This window comes from Petaurus breviceps, unplaced genomic scaffold, assembly GCF_028583685.1.
Source record: "Petaurus breviceps papuanus isolate PSGF00001 unplaced genomic scaffold, PetGlider_PUasm1.0 90778, whole genome shotgun sequence".
Lineage (NCBI taxonomy): Eukaryota > Metazoa > Chordata > Mammalia > Diprotodontia > Petauridae > Petaurus > Petaurus breviceps.
The window spans coordinates 2,388,715-2,409,094 of record NW_027187343.1 but is presented as its reverse complement, the minus strand read 5'-3'; the positions used below and the strand labels follow the sequence as shown (position 1 = coordinate 2,409,094).

Genomic DNA, 20,380 nt, shown 5'->3' with positions numbered 1-20,380 from the left:
GCCCTTAGAGGGCCTACATTCTAGCAAGTTATCAATCTGAAAAAGGTGAGGGTTGCATTCTAGACATAAATCTTGTGATTTTAATAAACTTTGCGAAATGCTGTCTAACCCAAGACACCGCTGGGTCTAACCAAGAGACTTCTAGGGGAGCCCTGGGGGTCTGGAGTGACCAGTCCGGCCTCTCCTGAGCCCCTGCTATCAAGGCCTCCCCCAGGCCTATGTCAAGGTGCCGTCAAGCTCCTGACTTTTTTTCCTTTTCCTCCCTCTTGGGCAATTGTAACCGAAGGCGCAAGCCTGGCCCTCCCACCCCACTGGCAGTAAAGTGATGAGAAGAGATGCTAAGCCACGAGCCAGGAAACAGCCACCACAACAGGCACCGAGAGAAGGCGGCGGCCCCCATGACGGCGCTGACGTCACGCCGTGGTGGGCGTAGCCGCCGGGCGGGGAGCACGCGCCGGCTCTCGGATGCCTTGTCTTTGGCGTAGACGCTGTCTGAGCTGTCGCGATCCTTGTCCTTTTCGTTGCTAGTCATGGCGACCGAAAAGAGGCCTTATCACTTTGTGGTCTTTGGAGCCTCCGGTTTCACCGGCCAGTTCGTGGCTCAGGAGGTGGCCCGGCAGCAGACGAGCCCGGAGCTACGAGGCTCCGCGCTGCCCTGGGCTGTGGCAGGTCGGAATCGGGAGAAGCTGCTGCAGGTGTTGGAGAAGGCAGCACAGAAATTGGGTAAAATGGGGGCGGAGCCTTTGCTGGGGAAGAGACGGACCCCTGGGATATTGAGACCTTCCTCGGCCCCCGTCATTTCCCACTTCCTCCATTTCCTCCCGACCCCCACTAATACCAGCCTCAACGTGCACGCGCATGCTCCCTGCAGGCGGTGGCGCCCCATCATTCCCCTCTAGTTCCCACCCCTGCTCTCACAGGGTTCAGTTTTCTCTCTTCGCTCCGTTTAAGTTTCTCCCATCTTTCTGACGGTATTGCCTTAGTTTCCTTCTATTGTCATATCCTTGGACTAATTAATCGCATTTTATTAATTATTATTCTAATTAACAATTAGATGCATGGTGAGCTCGAGAGTCTCTTTTAGTTTTCCCTTGTCAGGAAGGGGTTTGGGAACACGGCAAGGTCAGCTAAATCAGCAAGCATTTATGAAGCTCCTGCTGTATACCAGGCACTGTGCTAAGTTCCTAGAGGAGAGGACTGGAGGCAGAGCAAACCATCAGCATTCCTTGTGGGGGAGGGGAGGCAGTTGAGAGAAGGAGCTAAGGTTGGGGAGGACAGAGAGGATTCTTGCAGAAGGGATCTTATCTGAGGCTTGGATGGAGGCCAGGAGAAAGGAGAGAGCCCCAGGCCTCCGGCAGCGCCCGGGAAAGAAACCTGATAGAAAATGCAAACGTAAAAAAAAATGTTTTTATAAAAAACTTACTAATAGGAAAAATGAGATCCAGCACAAAATCCTAAATATAACCCGCTCATTTTGCTAAAAGGGGGAAAAGGTAAACTTTACAAAACGACATCCTCCCTTCTGATGTCTGTTCTGTTTGCGGATTTGGGTTTTGTTATTTTTATTCGGTAGTCACTGGCTTTTCTGAGTCAGAATACTTTGTTTTACATCATGACTTAAAATTGTAAATTGTTTCTAGGTAATTTTTTTTTATGGTGCAACCAGACTGTTATTTGAGCCATCTCCCAAAGAGCTGAGCATGCCGATTTCTGGTGTTTCACTATTATAAATAAAGCTAACAGCAAACTTTCCTTTGTATAGCTTGTTAAGTCCTTTTTCAGTTGTGTCCGTTTCTCTGTGACCCCATTTTGGAGTTTTCTTGGCAGAGGTACAGCAGTGGTTTGCCTTTTCCTTCTCCAGCTCATTTTACAGAAGAGGAAACTGAAGCAAACAGGGTTAAGTGACTTGCCCAGGGTCAGACAGCCAATGTCTGAGATTACATTTGCACTCAGGTCTTCCCAGTGTTCTATCCACAACGCCACATAACGACTCGATTATGAGTTAACAGGAAAACTATTGCATTGCTGAAACAATGTGAAATGATGCAATCTTTCTCAAGAGCAGTATGCTGTGCTCATGACCTTCGACCTGAGCCCATAAGATTACAGGCATGATAATAGTTGTGCATTTCTCCCCCCTCTTTCCTAGTTTTTAATAAGTTAGAAATTCCCCCAGTGGGTCTCTGAGTTGGGACTTAAACGCCCTGCATTATGGAGTGAGCTTCCTTGCAATAAATTTAGCTCTCACCTTCATTGTCCTCTCCATTCTTTTTATCTTTTTTCCCGTTAATTTTCATCTTGAATTGTGTTCAGTTTTTTTAGTTATTGATGGGTGAGTGGATTGGAAAACCAGATTTAATTTTTGTTGTATAATCAATCTCTCAGTGCCCCTAGGCAACACTCTAAGACTAAATTGCAGAGCAGGTGCTCCTTTGCTTATTGGTAAAGGGAGCTGCCTTTTGGAGAGTTCTGAATACCCAAGAAATCTCAAGTTTGGCCCAACCCAACACCCATTACTCTCTCTCTCTCTTTTTTTTTTTGCTTTTTGGAGGGCAATTGGGGTTGAGTGACTTGCCCAAGGTCACACAGGTAGAGAGAGAGAGTGTGAATGTGAATGTGTGTGTGTTTAGTGTCTGAGGCCGCATCTGAACCCAGGTCCTCTTGACTCCAGAGCCGGTGCTCTATTTACTGTGCCACCTCGATGTCCCCCATTACTCTCTTCTACCCCCAACTGTGAAGACTCCTATTCATAGAAAGTTAATAGACTAATCTGTTCAGGCACCTGAGCTACCTTGTCATATTATTAAGAGTTATCGATCATACTTGGTTATGCTATTTTTTAAAAAATTATTGGTATTATGTACTTAACCCTTTTTACTTTTTTAAACAGTTGTTAATATGAACATTGTTTCCTCTAAATATATGAGATGTAAATTGTGAAGATCAAGAGACCTTGTCTTCCTTATTACTTGGTGAAAGATTTCAATAAAACAGCCATGTTTTTAGGGTAAAGCAAAATCTTTATGTGTTTTAAAAGGTAGAGAATGTGACTCCTGAGCCCCTAGCCAAAATAGCCTATTAAACCTGCCTGTGAATTCAGCATTTCATTTTCCATCTAAACTTGACCAACACCTGGGAACACTTTCTTCATTGCCATACCTCTTAAAATCTTTGAAGGCTCTGCTCAGATGCCATTTCCTAGGGCAAACATAGTTGTTGGTGCTCTCACTGAGAATTAGTGTGAAGTTTTTTATCTGTTTACCTGTTGCATCCTTCTAATAGATAGTTAAGATTTTTGAGGTTGAATTTTATTTCATTTTGTCTTTGTATTCTTACTGCCTAGCATAGTGCCTTGAAAGTAATAGGTACCTAATAAATGTTTGTTGATTTAGATTGTTTATTTTAGTATTGTTTTAAAAGATTCAGAGGATCTAATGTTGTATCCCATCTCTTTTATAATTTTTTTTTTCATTTCTAGAAAGGCCAACACTCCCAGCTGAAGTTGGTATAATAATCTGTGATATCATTAATCCAGCCTCTCTTGATGAAATGGCTAAACAAGCATCTGTTGTTCTCAATTGTGTAGGACCAGTAAGTAATCAGCCTTTCTATTTATTGAGACAAACAAAACGTTCTTTTCCAGCAAAATTGCTACTTTGTATTCTAGAGGAACATAAGGTAGGAAGAAAGGGGGTGGTTAGCATGGAGGTCCTTAATCCTTATCGGACATTTGCAAGGCCTGAGGATAAGGGAAATGATATGTTCCCAGGGATTCTTTTCATTATTCTATATAGTACTGGTTCGTACTATTTAACTTCATTTGAGAGTGAGATTGCAGGCTTAATTTTCATACTACTCAGCAGCATTAAAGAGAGAATTTCTTTTTCAGGACTATAGATTAACTTTAAGCCTGACCATCAGTGTTCTCACAAAAGCAAGATTGTTGGTCATAAGGGGAATAAGGTGAAAGTGTGGATATTTCAGTGAAAACATCTAATCAGCACTATCAATAGAGTACAAGAGCCTGAGCTCTACACATGGTATATCATTAGTGCTTTACTAAAAAACACAGCATTAGATCATGATTATAGTGTGGTCTTACTAACCAGAAGAAATGTTTCTTTTCCTCTAACAATTCCCATTGTTAGGCAAGATTGAGAGCATTTACTTCATTTTAACTGCCTAAAAAGATAATTTATGTATCTTTTTTTTTTCCTTAGTATCGATTTTATGGAGAACCTGTGGTCAAAGCATGTATTGAAAATGGAGCTAGCTATATTGACATCTCTGGGGAACCACAGGTATATAAACTGTGAATGATTTAAAATAAGATAAAGTAAGCATAATTTGTGAATATTTAATCTTGTTTATAAATTAGAAGGGAGTTCAATCGAAAAACATTTATAAAACACTTGCTAAGTACCAGGCACTATGCTAAGCACTGAAAATACAAATACAAACAAAAAGAAAGAATTCCTTGTTCTCATGGAGTTCACATTCTAATGGAGGAAAACAGCACAGGAAAGGGAGATGAAAAGTGAGTGGGTAGAGGAGAGGAGAGAGAGAGAAAACCAGAGAGTCCTGAGCAGAGCTGGGAGGGAAGTGAGCGTGGCTGGCCTGGTACCTCTTTCCTCTGGAGGATTCTGCAGGAACTCCCCAAGAGGAAGCTGAGATGATGGTGTCAGTGGCTGCAGAGATAGAGAGGTCTTCCAGGCTGAGAATGCCGCTTTGACATGGTGGGAAAGTCTGGAGAGTTCAGAGGGATGGGAAGAGGAAGGAAGAGGGGCTTTTAACTCATGTTTTTCAAATAGCATAGTGAAATTTCATTAATCCAGTCAGTCTCTTAATTTAGTCCCTTTCTAAACAGTTACATGACTTCAGTAGCATTTTTTTTTTTTTTGCCTTTTGGAGGGCAGTTGTGGTTAAGTAACTTGCCCAAGGTTACACAGCTAGTTTTTTTGTGTGTGTGGGTGTTAAGTGTCTGAGGCCAGAACCAAACTCGGGTCCTCCTGACTCCGGGGCTGGTGCTTTACTCACTGCGCCACCTAACCTCCCTTTTCAGCACCATTTTTGCAAGAAGTTAGTAATATAGTTAGTTTCAAATATAGTTATATTTGAAAATGACTGACAGTTAAATGAACAGAAGTTTAGAAACACAACCAGGTTAGCTTTGAATGTTGAATTTATTAAAGATCCTTTTTTCTCTTCTTATTTTTAAGGGCAATATTGTCACTATCTCCCCCTCTTCCCTAAATCTTCCCCTCTCATTAAAAAAAAGAAAAATACAATCCTTGTAAGAAATAAGCATAGTCAAACAAGAAAAAGCCATACATCTGCCATGTCCAAAAATATATATCTCATTTTACATCTTGGTTCCATTATTCTTATTCCAGAAGGTAGGTAGCTTGCTTTATTATTGGTTCTCAGTAGTAGCTTGGTCATTGCTTTGATCAGAGTTCTTATGTCCTTCAAAGTTTTTTTTTTTTACAATGTTGTTACTATATATTATATTTTCTTGATTTGGTGTACTCTTTTTTTTTTTTTTAAAGCAATTGGGGTTAAGTAACTTGCTGAAGGTTACATGGCCAGGTGTTTCTGGGCTGCTAAGTGTCTGAGCCTAGATTCGATCCCCAGGTCATCCCGACACTGGGACTGGTGCTCTTACTTGCTGTGCTACCTAACTGCCCCTGGCTTACTCTTTTTTTACATCAATTCATACAAGCCTTCCCAAATTTTTTTGAAACCATTCCTTTTGTCATTTCTTAAGGCACAATTTTTTTAGGCATTCTCCAATTCCTAGGTGTACCCCCTTTGTTTCCAATTCTTTGTGACAACAAAAAGTTTAAAGGTCTGTCTTACAAATCTAGATGTCTGCATGGAAATCTCTGAAGGAAGCACTCACCTATACTTTCAAAACAAAGTGACAGTCAAGTATTATGTGCGTAATAAAGCTCTAAAAAAGATGTTCCTAAAACCAAAAGTGTCTAGGACCAGTGCAGATAACTTTGTTACGTAAAGGAAAGTTAAATCACAAAATTGTTGTTATGCCAGCAGTAGAGGTAAGTTTCCACTACTGAAGCTTTGTTGTTTTAAAAGTTTCATTTTAAAAACAGTTCCCCCATCTATAACTACTCTACATAGCTAACCCTTTATATTGAATATTATATTCTTACATTTTTCCTTTATTTTTCAGTTTCTGGAAGAAATGTATTGGAAGTATCATGAAAAAGCTGCAGAGAAAGGGGTATATGTCATTGGAAGCAGTGGTTTTGATTCCATTCCGGCTGATCTAGGAGTATTATATACCAGAAATAAAATGAAAGGTAATTATTAATAAGCAGTAATTCATTTAAGTAGCATAGAAGTTTGATGTTTGTGATTAGTTTGATGAATAATGTGAAGATGAATAATAAATAAAATTAATTAGTTTGAAGAATAATGATGAATTGTCAAATTTTGTGGGACTTGAAAATTGTTTTTAATTTAGTTATGATTTTTAAATGCAAAATTTCCTAAATTTTTGAAACTATGGAGAACTTTTTTAATGGGAGAAATAATGGAATATCTAATAAAACAATAAGCATTTTACCCCTAATCTTTCCTAATTTAAATTCAAGAGGCACCAGGGTGTAGTGGTGTAATAGTAATGGAATTTAAAGATCCCCCTGTATTGGCTTGGTTTTTGGTTTGATTGTGTTAAAACCCAGAGCTTGTTAATCCCACTTGTGGGATGGACTTGTTGACATGAAAAGAGAGGGCTGAACTTGGAGGAGCTGGTGAAGTGAATTTAGAGAGGCACAAGAAAAGAGAGAGGCAGAAGAACTTTTTGGAAGCAGCACCTTGGAGGCAGAGAGAGACAGAGAGGATTGCTGAGGGCCACTTTGAATTGCCCAGGACTTTTGAGAGCTGCCACCCAGAGCAAGCCAAGGACTGAGGAGACATGGCTGTTATGCTGGTACTTTGTCTGTTTTGATGTTGTTTTGCCAGATTTGTCCACTGGTGAAAGACAGTCCTGTTATTGCAGAGGGCTGGGAACCTTGCTGTTGGTTCAGAAGCCCTGAAGAAGGATTTTCTTGTTGTATGTTGACAGAAATCCTGGAAGGGGGTTTTGCTAATGTTTTCAGGGGTCCTAGGACTGTTCTGCAGACAGAGAATGAATTAATGAAGACACTGACAATGTATCTTGTGGCCCTGCTAAGCTTTGTCTCCCCAGGAAAAAAGATTGGACTAAATTGAATGTACAGCCTAGGGGTGGAGTAGAATTTAGAACAGGGGCTTTGTGATTGATTAAATGAATGTAATGTCCAGAGGTGGGGTAGTACTTGATTAAATCACACTTAGTAAATGCTGTATTTTGAATGATGTCATATTTTGATCTGCTCTGTTCTTAATTTTTCACTGAATAAAATGGAGAGCACCTATGTTGGTATTTTGAACCTTGGGAAGTTGCCTTTGCTTGGCATTACATTATAAGTGGATTGAGATTTTAGCCTTGGAGTCAGGAAGATATGTGTTCAATCTGCCTCTGAAACAGTAATTGTTTAACCAAGGTCATAGTCAGTTACAATTGTGCTTCAGACAATTAAACAATGAGTTACAAATCATTGCTGATCTGCATCAGTGCAGGATGTTTGTATCCCTGAGAAATCCCTACACCTTTGAAATCACAGATCTGGACAAAAAAAAAAAAATCCAAAGTCACTATTCTCTTCCAGAAGAATTTTATTGATCTTAACAGTTTGATCAGTATTTCCTTCCAAATTTTCAGACATCTTGTCTAAAAATGAAGGCAAATGAGAATCATTTTCTTTGTTTTTACAACATGGCACTGCTTATTTTATTTAGTTTTTTTGAACTGTTGATTGGGCAACATTTAAAGATAATCCTGATGTGACAGAAGCTATACTAGGAACAATGGAAAGACCACTGTGTGGGGTATCAAGGTCCCTGGACAGTGTGTTATCAGCCATGGGGCTTTGGTCATGTCTTGTAAACTGGGGGGGGGGGGGGGGCTTTAGTTTCCTCATCTGTAAAATAAAGAGTTTAGACTGGATCATACTTAAAGTTTAATGACTTTTGGACCAAAAAATTACTATATCTGCACTTTCTTTTCCAATTAACCTATGAATGATTTTAAGATTTCTTCAGGATACTTTTTATATACAGATATGTTAGGTAATCTTAAGTACGATTTGGAAATGAATTCTTCAGTTGATAGTACTTGTAGATTGTATACTAAGCTATAGCATGTACAAGTGTTTGAACATACCTAAGTTCATTAGGAGGCCTTCCAGCACCTGCAGCTCTGTAGGCCTGAAATTGCTCCTAAAGTTAAATAGGTAGATGATAATTGGAATTTGTATTGCCATTATTAAAGTTTATAAAGCACATTATAGATTTCTCTGTTTTATAGAGGTGATATAGAATGGTACACATAGTGTGTTGGACTTGAAATCCAGAAGGCCTGCATTCAAATCCCATTTCTGGCTTTTAGTAGCTGTGGGACCATCGGCAATTTGCTTAACCTTGCACAGCCTGAGTTTCTTAAATTTACAAAATGGTGATAATACTATCTTCAGATGTCAGTTATTACAGATAAAGACACTGAGGCTTTGGGAGGCTAAATGATTGGCAGCAGTCAGTTAAAGGTGAGATTTGAATGTCAGTCAACCTTACTTCAAGTTCATCACTATCTATTGTCTCACCTTGATGACTATGAATTGTTAGGTGAAGTAGTGGGGTCCAGTCATGGTTTACATGGGTTATTAAAAATATTGCAAACTGCCCAAAATATGACTTGTCATTCTTAAGTCAATTTAAACTTCTATATTTCAATTAAAAAAAGAGAATATTCCAATCCTATGTTGATCCTCATGTCATTCAGCCAGGAAGAGGCCGGCTGCAACTACCTTCAAATTCTCAAACCTTTAGATTTGTGTGTGTTCTTCTTTGTGTTTAGACTGTTGATGTACTGGCTTGGTCACTTGGCTCTCTCCAGGGATGAACTCTCCAGGGACCTTGGATATTTTCTGTTAGCATGTATTTAATTGGCTACAAGCTGAGGCTAGGGTCCAGGACGTCTGTCTCTCAGTCCCAGTATCCAGCTGTTTATATTAAAACTGGGTCAGGGGTAAGGAGGAGTAAATGGAGAAATTTAATCTTTTATGGATAATTATATTTTATTTTTTGATGCTTTACTGTTTTCCCTACTTTTAAGGTACTCTGACTGCTGTTGAAAGTTTCCTGACAATAAATTCAGGACCTGAGGTTAGTGTTGTGAGCTTTTTAAAGTTATTAAAAACATCCAGAGAAAGATTGTGTGCTCATACTGCCTTTATGTCCATTTCCAAAAGGAACTCTCACTCTCCTCTTCCATTCTGTTGCCCTGTCCTCCCTTCTCCCAGCTCTAGTTTACTTACTTCCAAAACACATCATTCCCTTTATTGATAGAATTTGAAGCAATATAAGGGAGATGTTTTTGGCCTTTTCAAAACCACACTATGTACCCTGCCTTTATATAAGCCTGGCTTTTCCTTTCCTGTCTTTGGGCTGGTCAGAAGAAACAACCAGTTCCCTACTTCTGCTTCCCAGTCTTGAGGCCCTGACAGCCTAATCTTTGGCTTTTTGGTAGGAGGGGGAAATTGCTCTCACAGAACATTTTGCCCTCCTTTAAAGTAGAGCTCCAAGTTCTCCTATTCTTATTCTTTCCCCAAACTTGGAGGTGTGAATACTTGTCAGGCCAGGCATCCTAGATTATGAGTTCCCCTGCCAGAAAATTTGGGGAAGCGTAACTATGGATTCTTCTAGGTGATAGAGCCAGGGGTCTTCAGAGGGAAAGGAGTAAGCAAGTAAGACTGCCTGACTAGACCTTCTGGAACTGCAGGAAACAGTGGCCTGATTTTTTTTTTTTTTAAGCAATCAGGGTTAAGTAACTTGCTCAAGGTTACACAGCCAGTTATTTCTGGGTGTGGTGCTGAGTGTCTGAGCCCGGGATTTGATCTCCAGGTCGTCCCAACACTGGAGCCAGTGCTCTTACTCGCTGAGCCACCTGGCCACCCCTAAGCAATTGGGGTTAAGTAACTTGCTCAAGGTTACACGGCCAGGTGTTTCTGGGTGGGTGCTAAGTGTCTGAGCCCGGGATTCGATCTCCAGGTCTTCTCAACACTGGAGCCGGTGCTCTTACTCGCTGTGCTACCTGGCCGCCCCTGTGGCTTGATTTTTACTGCGGACGTCAATAAACCCCCTCCCTGGTTAGAAATGCTTTTGTAATCTTAGTTTCTATAGGTTTTCTCTTAGGAGACCCAGCTTCAAGTCCTCAAATCTTTTTTATTTTTTTATTTTTCTGGGTGTCAAACTGTTACTTATAGGGTCAGGGTTTCTACTTTCCAGGCTGTTACTCAGATGAGAAGGGTCTAACGTAAACCATGGCAAAAAAATATCTCTGATTCCCACCCTAGTCTGGGTAGCCCTTGGCACACTAAGTCTGCTCCATGGTAGTTGGGATGGGAACAGAATAGCTAGTTGTTGACCAGGCTGACCCTACGTAAAATTAGGAAGTAAAATTTATATTTGGGTTTTCTGACCTCCAGCATTATTTATACCTAATTATGACTCAGTACTATGTCAATTGAATGTTGATTCACTATCTTGTATGTCGTATTAACATTGGTGTCAGGCATATTTGGTTTATTGATTTACTTAATTACCAAACTGCACCTTAGAGGATGATGAAAGTGTCAATGCTTTTTAACTTGTAATTTAAGCAGATAATAAATAGAATGTTCTTTGAGGAGTAGTATGAAAAAAATCAGGTAGGGTCATGTGGTCCAAGAGGTTTCTACAGTGGGTGTTTGACTGAGGTTTAGCCAATAGGTTCCACTTTGCAGGAAGAAATATGATTTGGTGATAAAGGGATGGAATGGTACAGGGTTGCTGGAAAGAACATGAACAGTGGCTGCCAGAGATACAGATGGGCTGTCCTGTGTCAAAGAGGGAATGTAACAGTAAATGTATTAAAGCTAATAACTTCTGGGGGAAGCCAACCAGTTATGAAAGTCTCTCTTTGCTTCTCTGTTAGATAACTGATAGTATCTCAGACAATTTCAGCAGTTTAATATATACTGTAATAATGCACAATAAGATCAGGTGGGGTGTGTGTGTGTGTATGTGTGTGTGTGTGTGTGTGTGTGTGTGTATAGGATTTGCCACTTCTGAAGTATTTTATCATTTGAAATATTTCATCAGGGATTGTGTATTCATGATGGCACTTGGGTGTCAGCTGTTCATGGTTTTGGTGACCAGAAGCGTTTAAGAAACCTACGAAAGCAATCAAATATGAAACCTGTTCCAGTTATTGGTTCAAAATTGAAAAGAAGGTATGTAATCCTCAGATCTGTTAATAAGGCACCTCTAAGCATTATTCTAAGCATATTGTTACTCACTTGAAGATTATTCATTATAATTTATGAAGGAATGGATTGCAGTGTACTAATTAGAGCAACTGTAGAATGTGTGGGATCTTAAATCCAGAGAAAGAGCTACAGAGTCTGAATACAGATTGAAGCAAACTACCTGCTCTCTTTTCTTTTTCTTGTTTTATTTTGTTTCTTCTTTCCCATTGTTCATTCCGTTACTTATAATCCTTCTTTACAACCTGACTAATGTTTAATGTGAAGTTATTTGTAGATCCTATACTTGATTGCATGCCACCATGGTGGGGGGCAGGAGAGGAAGGGGGAGAAAATTTGAAACTCAAGGGATTGTGGAACTGAATGTTGTAAACTAAAAGTAAATAAACTTATAACAATTTAAAAAATAATAAAAAATTAAAAAAAAGAAATGTGTGGGATCTGTGATCAGTGTATCAATTAGACTAAAAAGATAAAAAAAGGAACTTGAAGTTATAATTAAAATCACCCTAACAAGGAATATTCTTTGTATAATATATTTAGAACCTGAGAGTAAAAGTAATTTTGGAATAACTTTTATTACTCAATGTCAAGTTTCATTGGCAATGAAAATTTCTGTGTTAGAACTCAGCTGTCTTAATACATGATACTCTTGTCTGCTCTGATGTATCTCAATAGCTTTTTTTTGTGTGTGTGGAAAAAACTGTAATCGGGAAGCCTGTTGGTAAAAGCTGTCTAGTGCCTTTAGGGTTTGCCTGTTGAGATATGGGTTCTTTAATCTAGAATTTTTATGTCTTCAGAGGGTATTGACAAAAAGGAATTATGGCATGGATCTTTAGAACCCACTGTGTGCAGAGCACTCTTGATTTGCTCCAGAACTTCTCGTCATGGAGACAGGAAGTAAGGAAAAGAGAACCAATCTGACTTCAGAGCAGATCTCAGCCTTCATGTTGTCATTGCCATTAGAGGGTCACCACATCTTTCCCTGATTTTTTTTTTTTAAAGACATTGCTTCTAAGCAGAAATGACGGAAGCCCTCATTTTGTGTTTCTCTTTCAGATGGCCTGTTTCGTACTGTAGTGAACTACATGAATATTCTATTCCATTCATGGGAGCTGATGCCTCTGTTGTGAAACGGACACAGCGGTTCTTGTATGAAAACTTGCAAGAAACACCAGTATGTTTATATGATTAAAGTTCGTCTATGAATGAGCACCCTATATTTTCCCTTATTAATTCTTCCTAAATAGAAATCTTGTGTTTTTAAAGTAACAAAATAAAAGAGCTAAACAATGCTCATTTCATTATTTGGATGTAAACCAGAATCTTTAAGTAGGTAGGACCAGATGGTTCCCAAGGAACATAATTTGGTTTTTATTACTTTTATTAAATTTTAGCTACCTGACTTTTGAGTCTATAATATCACAACAGCAGTGGCTGGCTACTTGTTCATTGCTGTGGCCATGGGAGTAGCCTTTTCCATATGTGGTACACCTGGACAGCTTCTTCCCTTCTTACTCTTGCTGTAACCTTCTGCTGCTTGACACTTGTTGTCCCATGCCAGGGCTGCCTCTGGGGGATGTTTCTGGTGCCCAAAGTTGGAATTAGGAACAAATTCACATAGAAACATTGTTATTCAAGGTGGTGCTCCATACTGTTCTGTAATATCATGAGTTAAGATGAGTTTTCCTGTGTTGCCCTAGGAACTTAAACAGCATTTATAACATTATTTTTACTGAATTCTCCCCCTCACTCCACAGTCTGTATGTAAGAACTAAGTGATTTATAATCTTTATAACTTTATAAATTAAAAGCTTATCTTTATATTAATTAATGTAGCCAAGATACAGAGCGTCACTTCACAGCTTGGGGCTCTTTCTTTAGGTGCAGTACGCTGCTTACATGACTGTTGGAGGCCTCACTTCCGTTATTAAACTGATGTTTGCGGGACTTTTCTTTTTACTCTTTGTGAAGTTTAGCATTGGAAGACAACTTCTAGTAAAAGTAAGTATGGCTGTCAGTGTTTAAGTTTTAAATGAAGCCTTTGTCCACTTGTTCCATTAAAATTCACTCCAGGTGTTTTTTTCTTTAGTTTCCGTGGTTATTCTCCTTTGGGTATTTCTCACAACAAGGACCAACACAGAAACAGGTAATCCTTTTCTGTTTATAAAGTATTTTTTCCAAATTGTTTTAGATCATCAAACTTGGGCATAATAACTCTTAGTTTTTTCCCAACACCTGTGTATGCTGTCCATTTCATATCCCCTTTGCCCCATTGGATAACAAATTAAATCCTCATCTTAAATATGTATTGAACCTTTAGTTTTTGATTGTTTTAAAAATATTTTTCATCTTTGGTTTTGCATACTGAGAATATAGTAAGGTTTTTAATTATGTTGTGTCCCTTTATCTTTAACATTTGGGTTACAGGAGGGCATGTAGGTGGCGTAGTAGTGCTGGGCCTCCAGGAAGATCCCTCTTCCTGAATTCAGATCTGGTTTCAGAGCTGTGTGACTATAAGCAAGTCGCTTAACCCTGTTTGACTCAGTTTCCTCATCTGTCAAATGAGCTGGAGAAGGAAATGGCTTTTGTCAAGAATCTTTGTCAAGAAAACCCTAAATGGCATCATGAAGAGTTGGACACAATTGAAAAACGACTGAAAAATAAGCTTAAATAGAAAAATCATCTTTGACCCTTCTCTTGCCTTTATTCCTCAACACCTAATTAACCACTAAGACCAAGGCCTGTTTGGTATCCTTACACTGAAAAGGCCATTTCAGGTCCATACCTGGTCTGTTGTATTAATGTCCCAATTTGAAGGCTTTAACTTTTTTTGTCTTGGACCCCTGTGGTAGTTAGGAAAAACCTATACTTTCTGAAAATAATTCTTTTAGATGCATAAAATAAAATACATAGGATTACATGCAAACCATTTATTTTGAAATAATTATCAAACTATTTACCCCAAGACCCCACAGATTCTAAGATACTAGATTTAGAACCCCTGTCCTAAGTGGTATCCATATGTTCACTCTACACACCACCATCAAATTAATCTTCCTAAACTTTCCTTTTGATTATGTAACTCTGAAACTCTAAACCTCTCATGGCTGCTTATTACCATCAGGATAAAATCCAACAGCCATCAGTCATAATTGTAAAGCCTTTCTGTCTGCCCACAGCCTCCTTTCCACTTATCTCACACAATTTCTCTACACAGATCTTCCAGGTTGGACAGACTGGTTGATTTACTTAGCATATTCTGAACATCTTTTTTTGCCTCTTGTTGAAATCCATCTTATTCTTTAAGAGCCATTTCAGATTGTATCTCCTTGGAAGCTTTCTCTTTTTACCTTAAACAAAAAACACTTTTTTTAATTCCCTTGGTACCTTTTTGTCATTACCATTAGTATGCACATTGACTTTGTGTAGCATAGTTACGTGGTTGTATGCATGTATTTGTACATATATACATGCAGGTATATTCACACATATGCATACCTGTGTAAGTATACATATTTGTGCACACATGTACATGTGTGCATATACATGTACACTTGGGGGTGTATGTATATCTATCTAGGTGTGTATGTTTTATCTATCCAGCTAGATTGTAAAGTCCTAGAGGGAAAGGACTAAGGTTTATAAGGTGCTTGATAAATAGTTGTTGAATGGTCAGGTATCTTTTTAGGGGCACGTAACATTTTCTTAACAAAGGAAGGTACAGGGGAGGCAGAGCTATTATGTAGAACTGAAGGGAATATAGTGTGAGAATATTAATGGGATGAATGGACTTTTAGGTGATTTTAATTTTTCTGAAATAAGAACCAAGCAGATTGAAATACTAATAAGGAATTTTTATTTGGGTAATCGCTTTGAAAATTGGAAATATCAAAGAAGTTAGAATTTTTTTTCTTGCCCAAAGGATTGATATGATTTATCAAGTTGAATCTTGGTTTTCATGTTCTGAAAATGGGAATTTTATGGATTAGGGAACAACAGGCATTCTTATATTCAAAGAAGAAAAATATATTAAGTACATGTTTCTTTATTTTGTCTTTTGCAGATGGATGATGCTTCATTTACATTTACCTTCTTTGGTCAAGGATATAGCCAGGACCACACTACAAAACATGGCAAACCCAATATTAAAATTTGCACCCAAGTGAAAGGACCAGGTATGTTTGTGATTTAGGTACATTGAGTTTTTCTTCTTGTAAACTTGGAATGTATACATTCTACAGCCATTTAAAAATAGAAGCTGATTCTTTTCCACTTCAGAGATCCATGATTTGACTCATTTGGGTCCTTCCTTTATTTATCTAAATCCCAAACCTGCCCTACCATCATAGAGATTTGAAATTTTTGGCTATAGCAACTCATTTCTTATGTAGAGGCCAATCTTTTGATGATGAGTCTCTCTAATTTTAGCTAGGGTTGGTCCCCAGATAACAGACATCTAATTTGTTGTTAGATTTGTATTTGAGGCTTTTTCAGTTTTTATACTCTCTGCTTGGGTTTATACTATGCTTTCATTGCCTTTGAGAATCCAAGATGACCTCTACAATGAAGCATTGGATTTAAGGGGAGAAGCTGAATCATATTAGGAATGTATTTGCATAAATTACATGAATCAAGTTGAAATGAAATATGGCAAGAGAATAAATGCATTTACAATAAATAACATCCAACACAATGGTTTTCTTTAGTAAAATTAATTATTTAGTTTTATTAGTTCCAATTTGGGAAAAGTTGAGGCTAAAGTTAGCGCTTTCATTTGAAAAGGGATAATTGGCCGATAAAAATTGATTATAATATCAGTAGTCTGAATAGAGAGAGAGAACTATAGAGAGTAGCATTTGTAAAACATGAACTTTTTTTTTTTTATCAGTCAAGCCAAATTCCTACAACTGGGCATTGTTTTCAGATTCTCAAATGATTTTCTAAAGTGGGTTGGTTTTTACTCTCCTTATATGACAGGTGATCACTGACTATGACCTGTTTTAACTTTTGATGCTTTTTTTTTTGAAGAGGAAGAAAAGCAGACCTTTGATTTCACAGGTGTGGGAGTAATCACTGATTGTATATCCCATTGCAAGCTTAATAATCATAATTATTTATTTTTCAAGAAATAGAGATTAGCTTAGATAACTGATTTTTGGAAGTGGAACATAGCAAAAGCAGACAGCATACAGTTTAGTTACTCTGTGTGGCATAGTGGATCAAGGACTGGCCTTAGAGCCAAGAAGGCCTGTTCAGGTCTTGCTTCTGATGTGTACTGACTGTGGGACTTCTCCATATCTCAGAACATTCTCATGGACTTTAATACTCATCAGTTGCTGATCTGCATCAATGGAGTTTCCACACAGCTTTGAAACCATTACTCTAATTTTCTCTCCAACTCCTCAAAAGAAAAAATAAAAATCAAAGACCCAAGCCTATGTTACTGGGTTTCATAAGTAGGTTCAGTTTTAAAAGTTCTTTATACAAAGTGACAAAAAAAATTTTCTTTGGATTATGTGACCTTGAATAAATAGTGCTCTAATTTCTTTTTCTTTTAATAAAATATTTTCTGTAGAAGCTGGTTATATGGCTACATCCATAGCAATGGTTCAGGCAGCCGTGACTCTTTTAAAAGATACCTCTGACCTTCCTAAGGGGTGAGTTGGTTTTCTTAATTCTTAGAAGAAGTAGCCCATCTATAGCTGTTAGACTTTTGCTTTTTTTGGTGATTCTCAGTATTTCCAATTCCAAAGATCCAAAGATACAGGGACATTCAAATTATTTTATGAACTGGTTATTTCTATTAACTACTTGCTTCTAAAAATGGACATGGATCCCAAGATTAGATGAAAAAGTCTTGCTGTTTAACTATACATGCCTAAGATGAAATTATTGCCCGGTAATCAGTCCTGAGCTATATACTGTTGCTAATGAGAGTATTTACATTTAAGAGGGAATGGGATAGTTTGTTCCAAGTTTCATTTATTGAACCATGTTAATGGAGAATTGAACTGTTACTATAACAATAGGAAAACCCTGCAAAGTAATTTGAGACTACAGGCTTTTAGAACCTAAAAAATAAATTGGGCAGGGCCTAAAACAGTTAGTAAGCATTTGTTAAGGGTTGGGGATTGGGGTGAGACAACATACACATACATTGGTCCATAGAAGACAAATAACAGAGGGCTTGGAAGCTCACCTTAGGGGGATGGGAGGGACCAGAAAAGACCTCTTGGAGTAGATGGGTGCTTGAGCTGAATCCTAAAAGAAGTGAGAGATTCTGCCTTGAGGTTAGGAGAGTGAGGCATAAAGTGGGTGAGGAACAGCAGGCAGATTAGTAGGACAGGACTGTGGAGAACGTGTGAAGGGAGTGTTAGAGGACCAGAAAGCCGGACCAAGTCCTGAAGAACTTCAGATACCAAACAGAGACGTTTCATTTCTGATCCTAGAGGTGGTGAAGTTTATTAAGTAGGAGAAAGATGAGGGCTGGATAGATTTAGTAATCATCTGCTTAGAGAGAATAATTTAACCAGGGGAATTCAGGGATGTGTAGAGAGCTCCTACACTGTTAATTAACCATGTGCCCTTTCCAGAAGCAAGGTTTGACTTGAGTTAATTACTGTGTATTTGGTGGGGAGGGAGGAATTGTTGAGTATAGCTCCATGCTAGACTGAGAGTCCCAAACAGAACAGATTAGGCCCCCTGGGGGTGTGGTGTCAGGGTACTTAACTGATCCAAATGAGGATGGCATTGGATTTCCTTCAGTATAATAGATGTTCATTTAAATAATTGAGAGTGGAAATGATCATAAGAAAAAAAAGTTGTATCCTTCAGAGTTTTAAGAATTGTGTGACTTTTGATTCTACTGTAACCTACATATTTGTTGGAAGCAGTCTGCAAAATAATTCTGCAGCAGGTTAAAAAGGATCAGGACTTGGATATCTGTTATAACATTCTAATTTATCTTGTTTTCCAGAGGTGGTGTCTTTACACCAGGAGCCGCTTTCTCCAAAACCAAGCTGATTGAAAGACTCAACCAATGTGGCATTGAATTCAATGTCGTTAGCAGTTCTGAAGTCTAAATATTAGAAATATTTATAAAATTGCATGAATTAACACCTTTTCCATTTGACTCTTGAAATTCTTAAGATAATTCCATATGACCAGAACAAAAAGGCTTTCATAAAAAGTAGTTTGTGCTTGGTACACATGCGCTAAGTTGCAATTCTTAACTGATATCATTGCTTGTCAGAGGGATCTAAAAAGGACAGCAGATATTTCCCTTAGATAGATGTGAAATGGCTGATCAGGTGGGAGGAGTGAGTTCTGAAACACAAAGGGCAGCTTTCCAGTGAGTTTCCCTGATGCTTTTATGTGCCTTTTGCTATTCGAGCTTGATTCTCACTATCCTCTAACCAGCTTTGGTTATTTAATGAGATGAAGAATAAGTACAGGTACCATCTAGATGACTGCTTGTGTACTGATAGGAGTATGAATGTGTTTCTCATGCCCCAACTTATCTACTAATAATACTTAGTGATTCTTTTTTCTTCTGACTGTATTTGTAAAGACTATATATGAGTGTGCTGATAAAGATTTTTCTTTAATTTTCAGTACCCAAAGTAAGTTTTTTCCTCATTCACTTTTTAGGACAAACTGGGTTCTCCATTCAAGTATATTGTTCTCATGAAAGCTATACATGGTTTTTTAAAGACACTGAACACGTGCCATATAGTCTTAGAGTCTATTCTAAAAAATAATAAAACATCTTTGTATTTGCGATGTCTGACCTTGAGAAAAGCACCTCTCTGGCACACAGTTATACATTTGTAGGATGTGAGGGAATGGACCCGCTTTTTCCAAGACCATTCTGGTTTGTGTTTCTCCCTTAGACCCAAACACTTATCATGCTGTCTTATTCAGAATTAAAATCTGAATACATAAAATAGTACAGCTTTTTAAAATGTCTTTAGGGTTGTCACTGGAAATAGCTTTTGCTTTAAAGAGTTTCCTTACCTAATTATTATACACATGAAGTATTTAAAGCTATTGTTTTAAATGATCACAAATAATTAAAAAATTTAGGGTTTTAAAGCCATTTACAATTTGTCCTCTGTACCTACAGATTTCATTTTCAAACTACAGAAAATTTTTTGATCAGAAACTAACCTATTCATCCTCTTTTATAAAACATAAGTACTTAGTGAACCAGCATTAATATTAACAAGTTAATCAAAGTGAATCTTAAATGTTTTATGGGAAGCTGGAGCCTCGATATTTGGTATGCGCTAAACTCTCTCTCTTCTTCTTAACTATAAGAGCAACATCATTTTTCAGTTTCCACAGGCTGGCTTCAAGTAGTTCACCAATGTCCTTTAAGAGATGTGATTGTCTTTGTGTAAAAGGACGTAACATTTGATCATCTTCCTGAAAAATAAATGAACCAAAATGAGTAAGAGTAGATGTGTTTTGGGTTTTTTTTGTTTTTTTTTGGAATAATGTAATAACTAAGGAGGCCCTGGCTTTGTCACATAGAGCTTAGCTGAGGACCACATTCTAAACCTCATTTCTACTCTTACCCACAGAAGTTAACTCTTCACATTTGGGTAGGCAAAAGAAGTTTAGTGACTAATGCCTTCTAGGATGCTGCTAAATGTATTGGGGAAAAAATCCATTTACCCATAGAAGATGGAAGTAGCAGTTTACTTACAGGAGGCCTGTTATGTCTTAGCTTGAGAAAATGTCCTTGCACTATGTTCATACTTTGGTAGAAGCCCTTAAGAGCTTTGGCGAAGTCAGCATCGTAGCTGGTCCGAGGAATGTACATCTGGGGAGCGTCTCTATGGGATGCTCCTTGTGCAGTTGTTCTGGATGCACTGGATAGCTTATGATCTGGAAGAGAGGAGGTTTTGTTTTGTCTTTTTTTCTTCAGCATTACTCAATCCAATATGTAGGCATAGGCCATTTAA

General features: G+C 38.2%; 2 protein-coding genes across 2 annotated transcripts in view; one reads left to right on the top strand and one right to left on the bottom strand.

Moving 5' to 3' along the window:
• The first annotated feature begins 389 nt into the window (after positions 1-389).
• SCCPDH (saccharopine dehydrogenase (putative)) lies at positions 390-19,869 on the top strand. The gene is made up of 12 exons (XM_069069131.1): positions 390-723; positions 3,479-3,591; positions 4,221-4,301; positions 6,194-6,323; positions 9,218-9,267; positions 11,245-11,375; positions 12,468-12,585; positions 13,293-13,412; positions 13,501-13,557; positions 15,475-15,586; positions 16,987-17,068; positions 18,388-19,869. The coding sequence occupies exons 1-12, from the start codon at positions 531-533 to the stop codon at positions 18,491-18,493; spliced, it is 1,293 nt and encodes a 430-aa protein (XP_068925232.1). The 5' UTR covers positions 390-530; the 3' UTR covers positions 18,494-19,869.
• LOC138146985 (kinesin-like protein KIF28) overlaps positions 19,654-20,380 on the bottom strand; it is a 47,160-nt gene continuing 46,433 nt past the window's right edge. The window contains exon 21 of the mRNA XM_069069130.1: positions 19,654-20,303. Within this exon, the coding sequence (XP_068925231.1) occupies positions 20,050-20,303 (254 nt within the window). The 3' untranslated portion in view covers positions 19,654-20,049. The remainder of the gene's footprint in view (positions 20,304-20,380) is intronic.

Excerpts from the sequence above, each read along its gene's own strand:
- SCCPDH (XM_069069131.1), top strand. The coding sequence starts at position 531 with ATGGCGACCGAAAAGAGGCCTTATCACTTTGTGGTCTTTGGAGCCTCC. Across the intron at positions 12,586-13,292 it reads AAAACTTGCAAGAAACACCA|GTGCAGTACGCTGCTTACAT; the intron begins GTATGTTTATAT and ends CTCTTTCTTTAG. Across the intron at positions 13,558-15,474 it reads AAGGACCAACACAGAAACAG|ATGGATGATGCTTCATTTAC; the intron begins GTAATCCTTTTC and ends TGTCTTTTGCAG.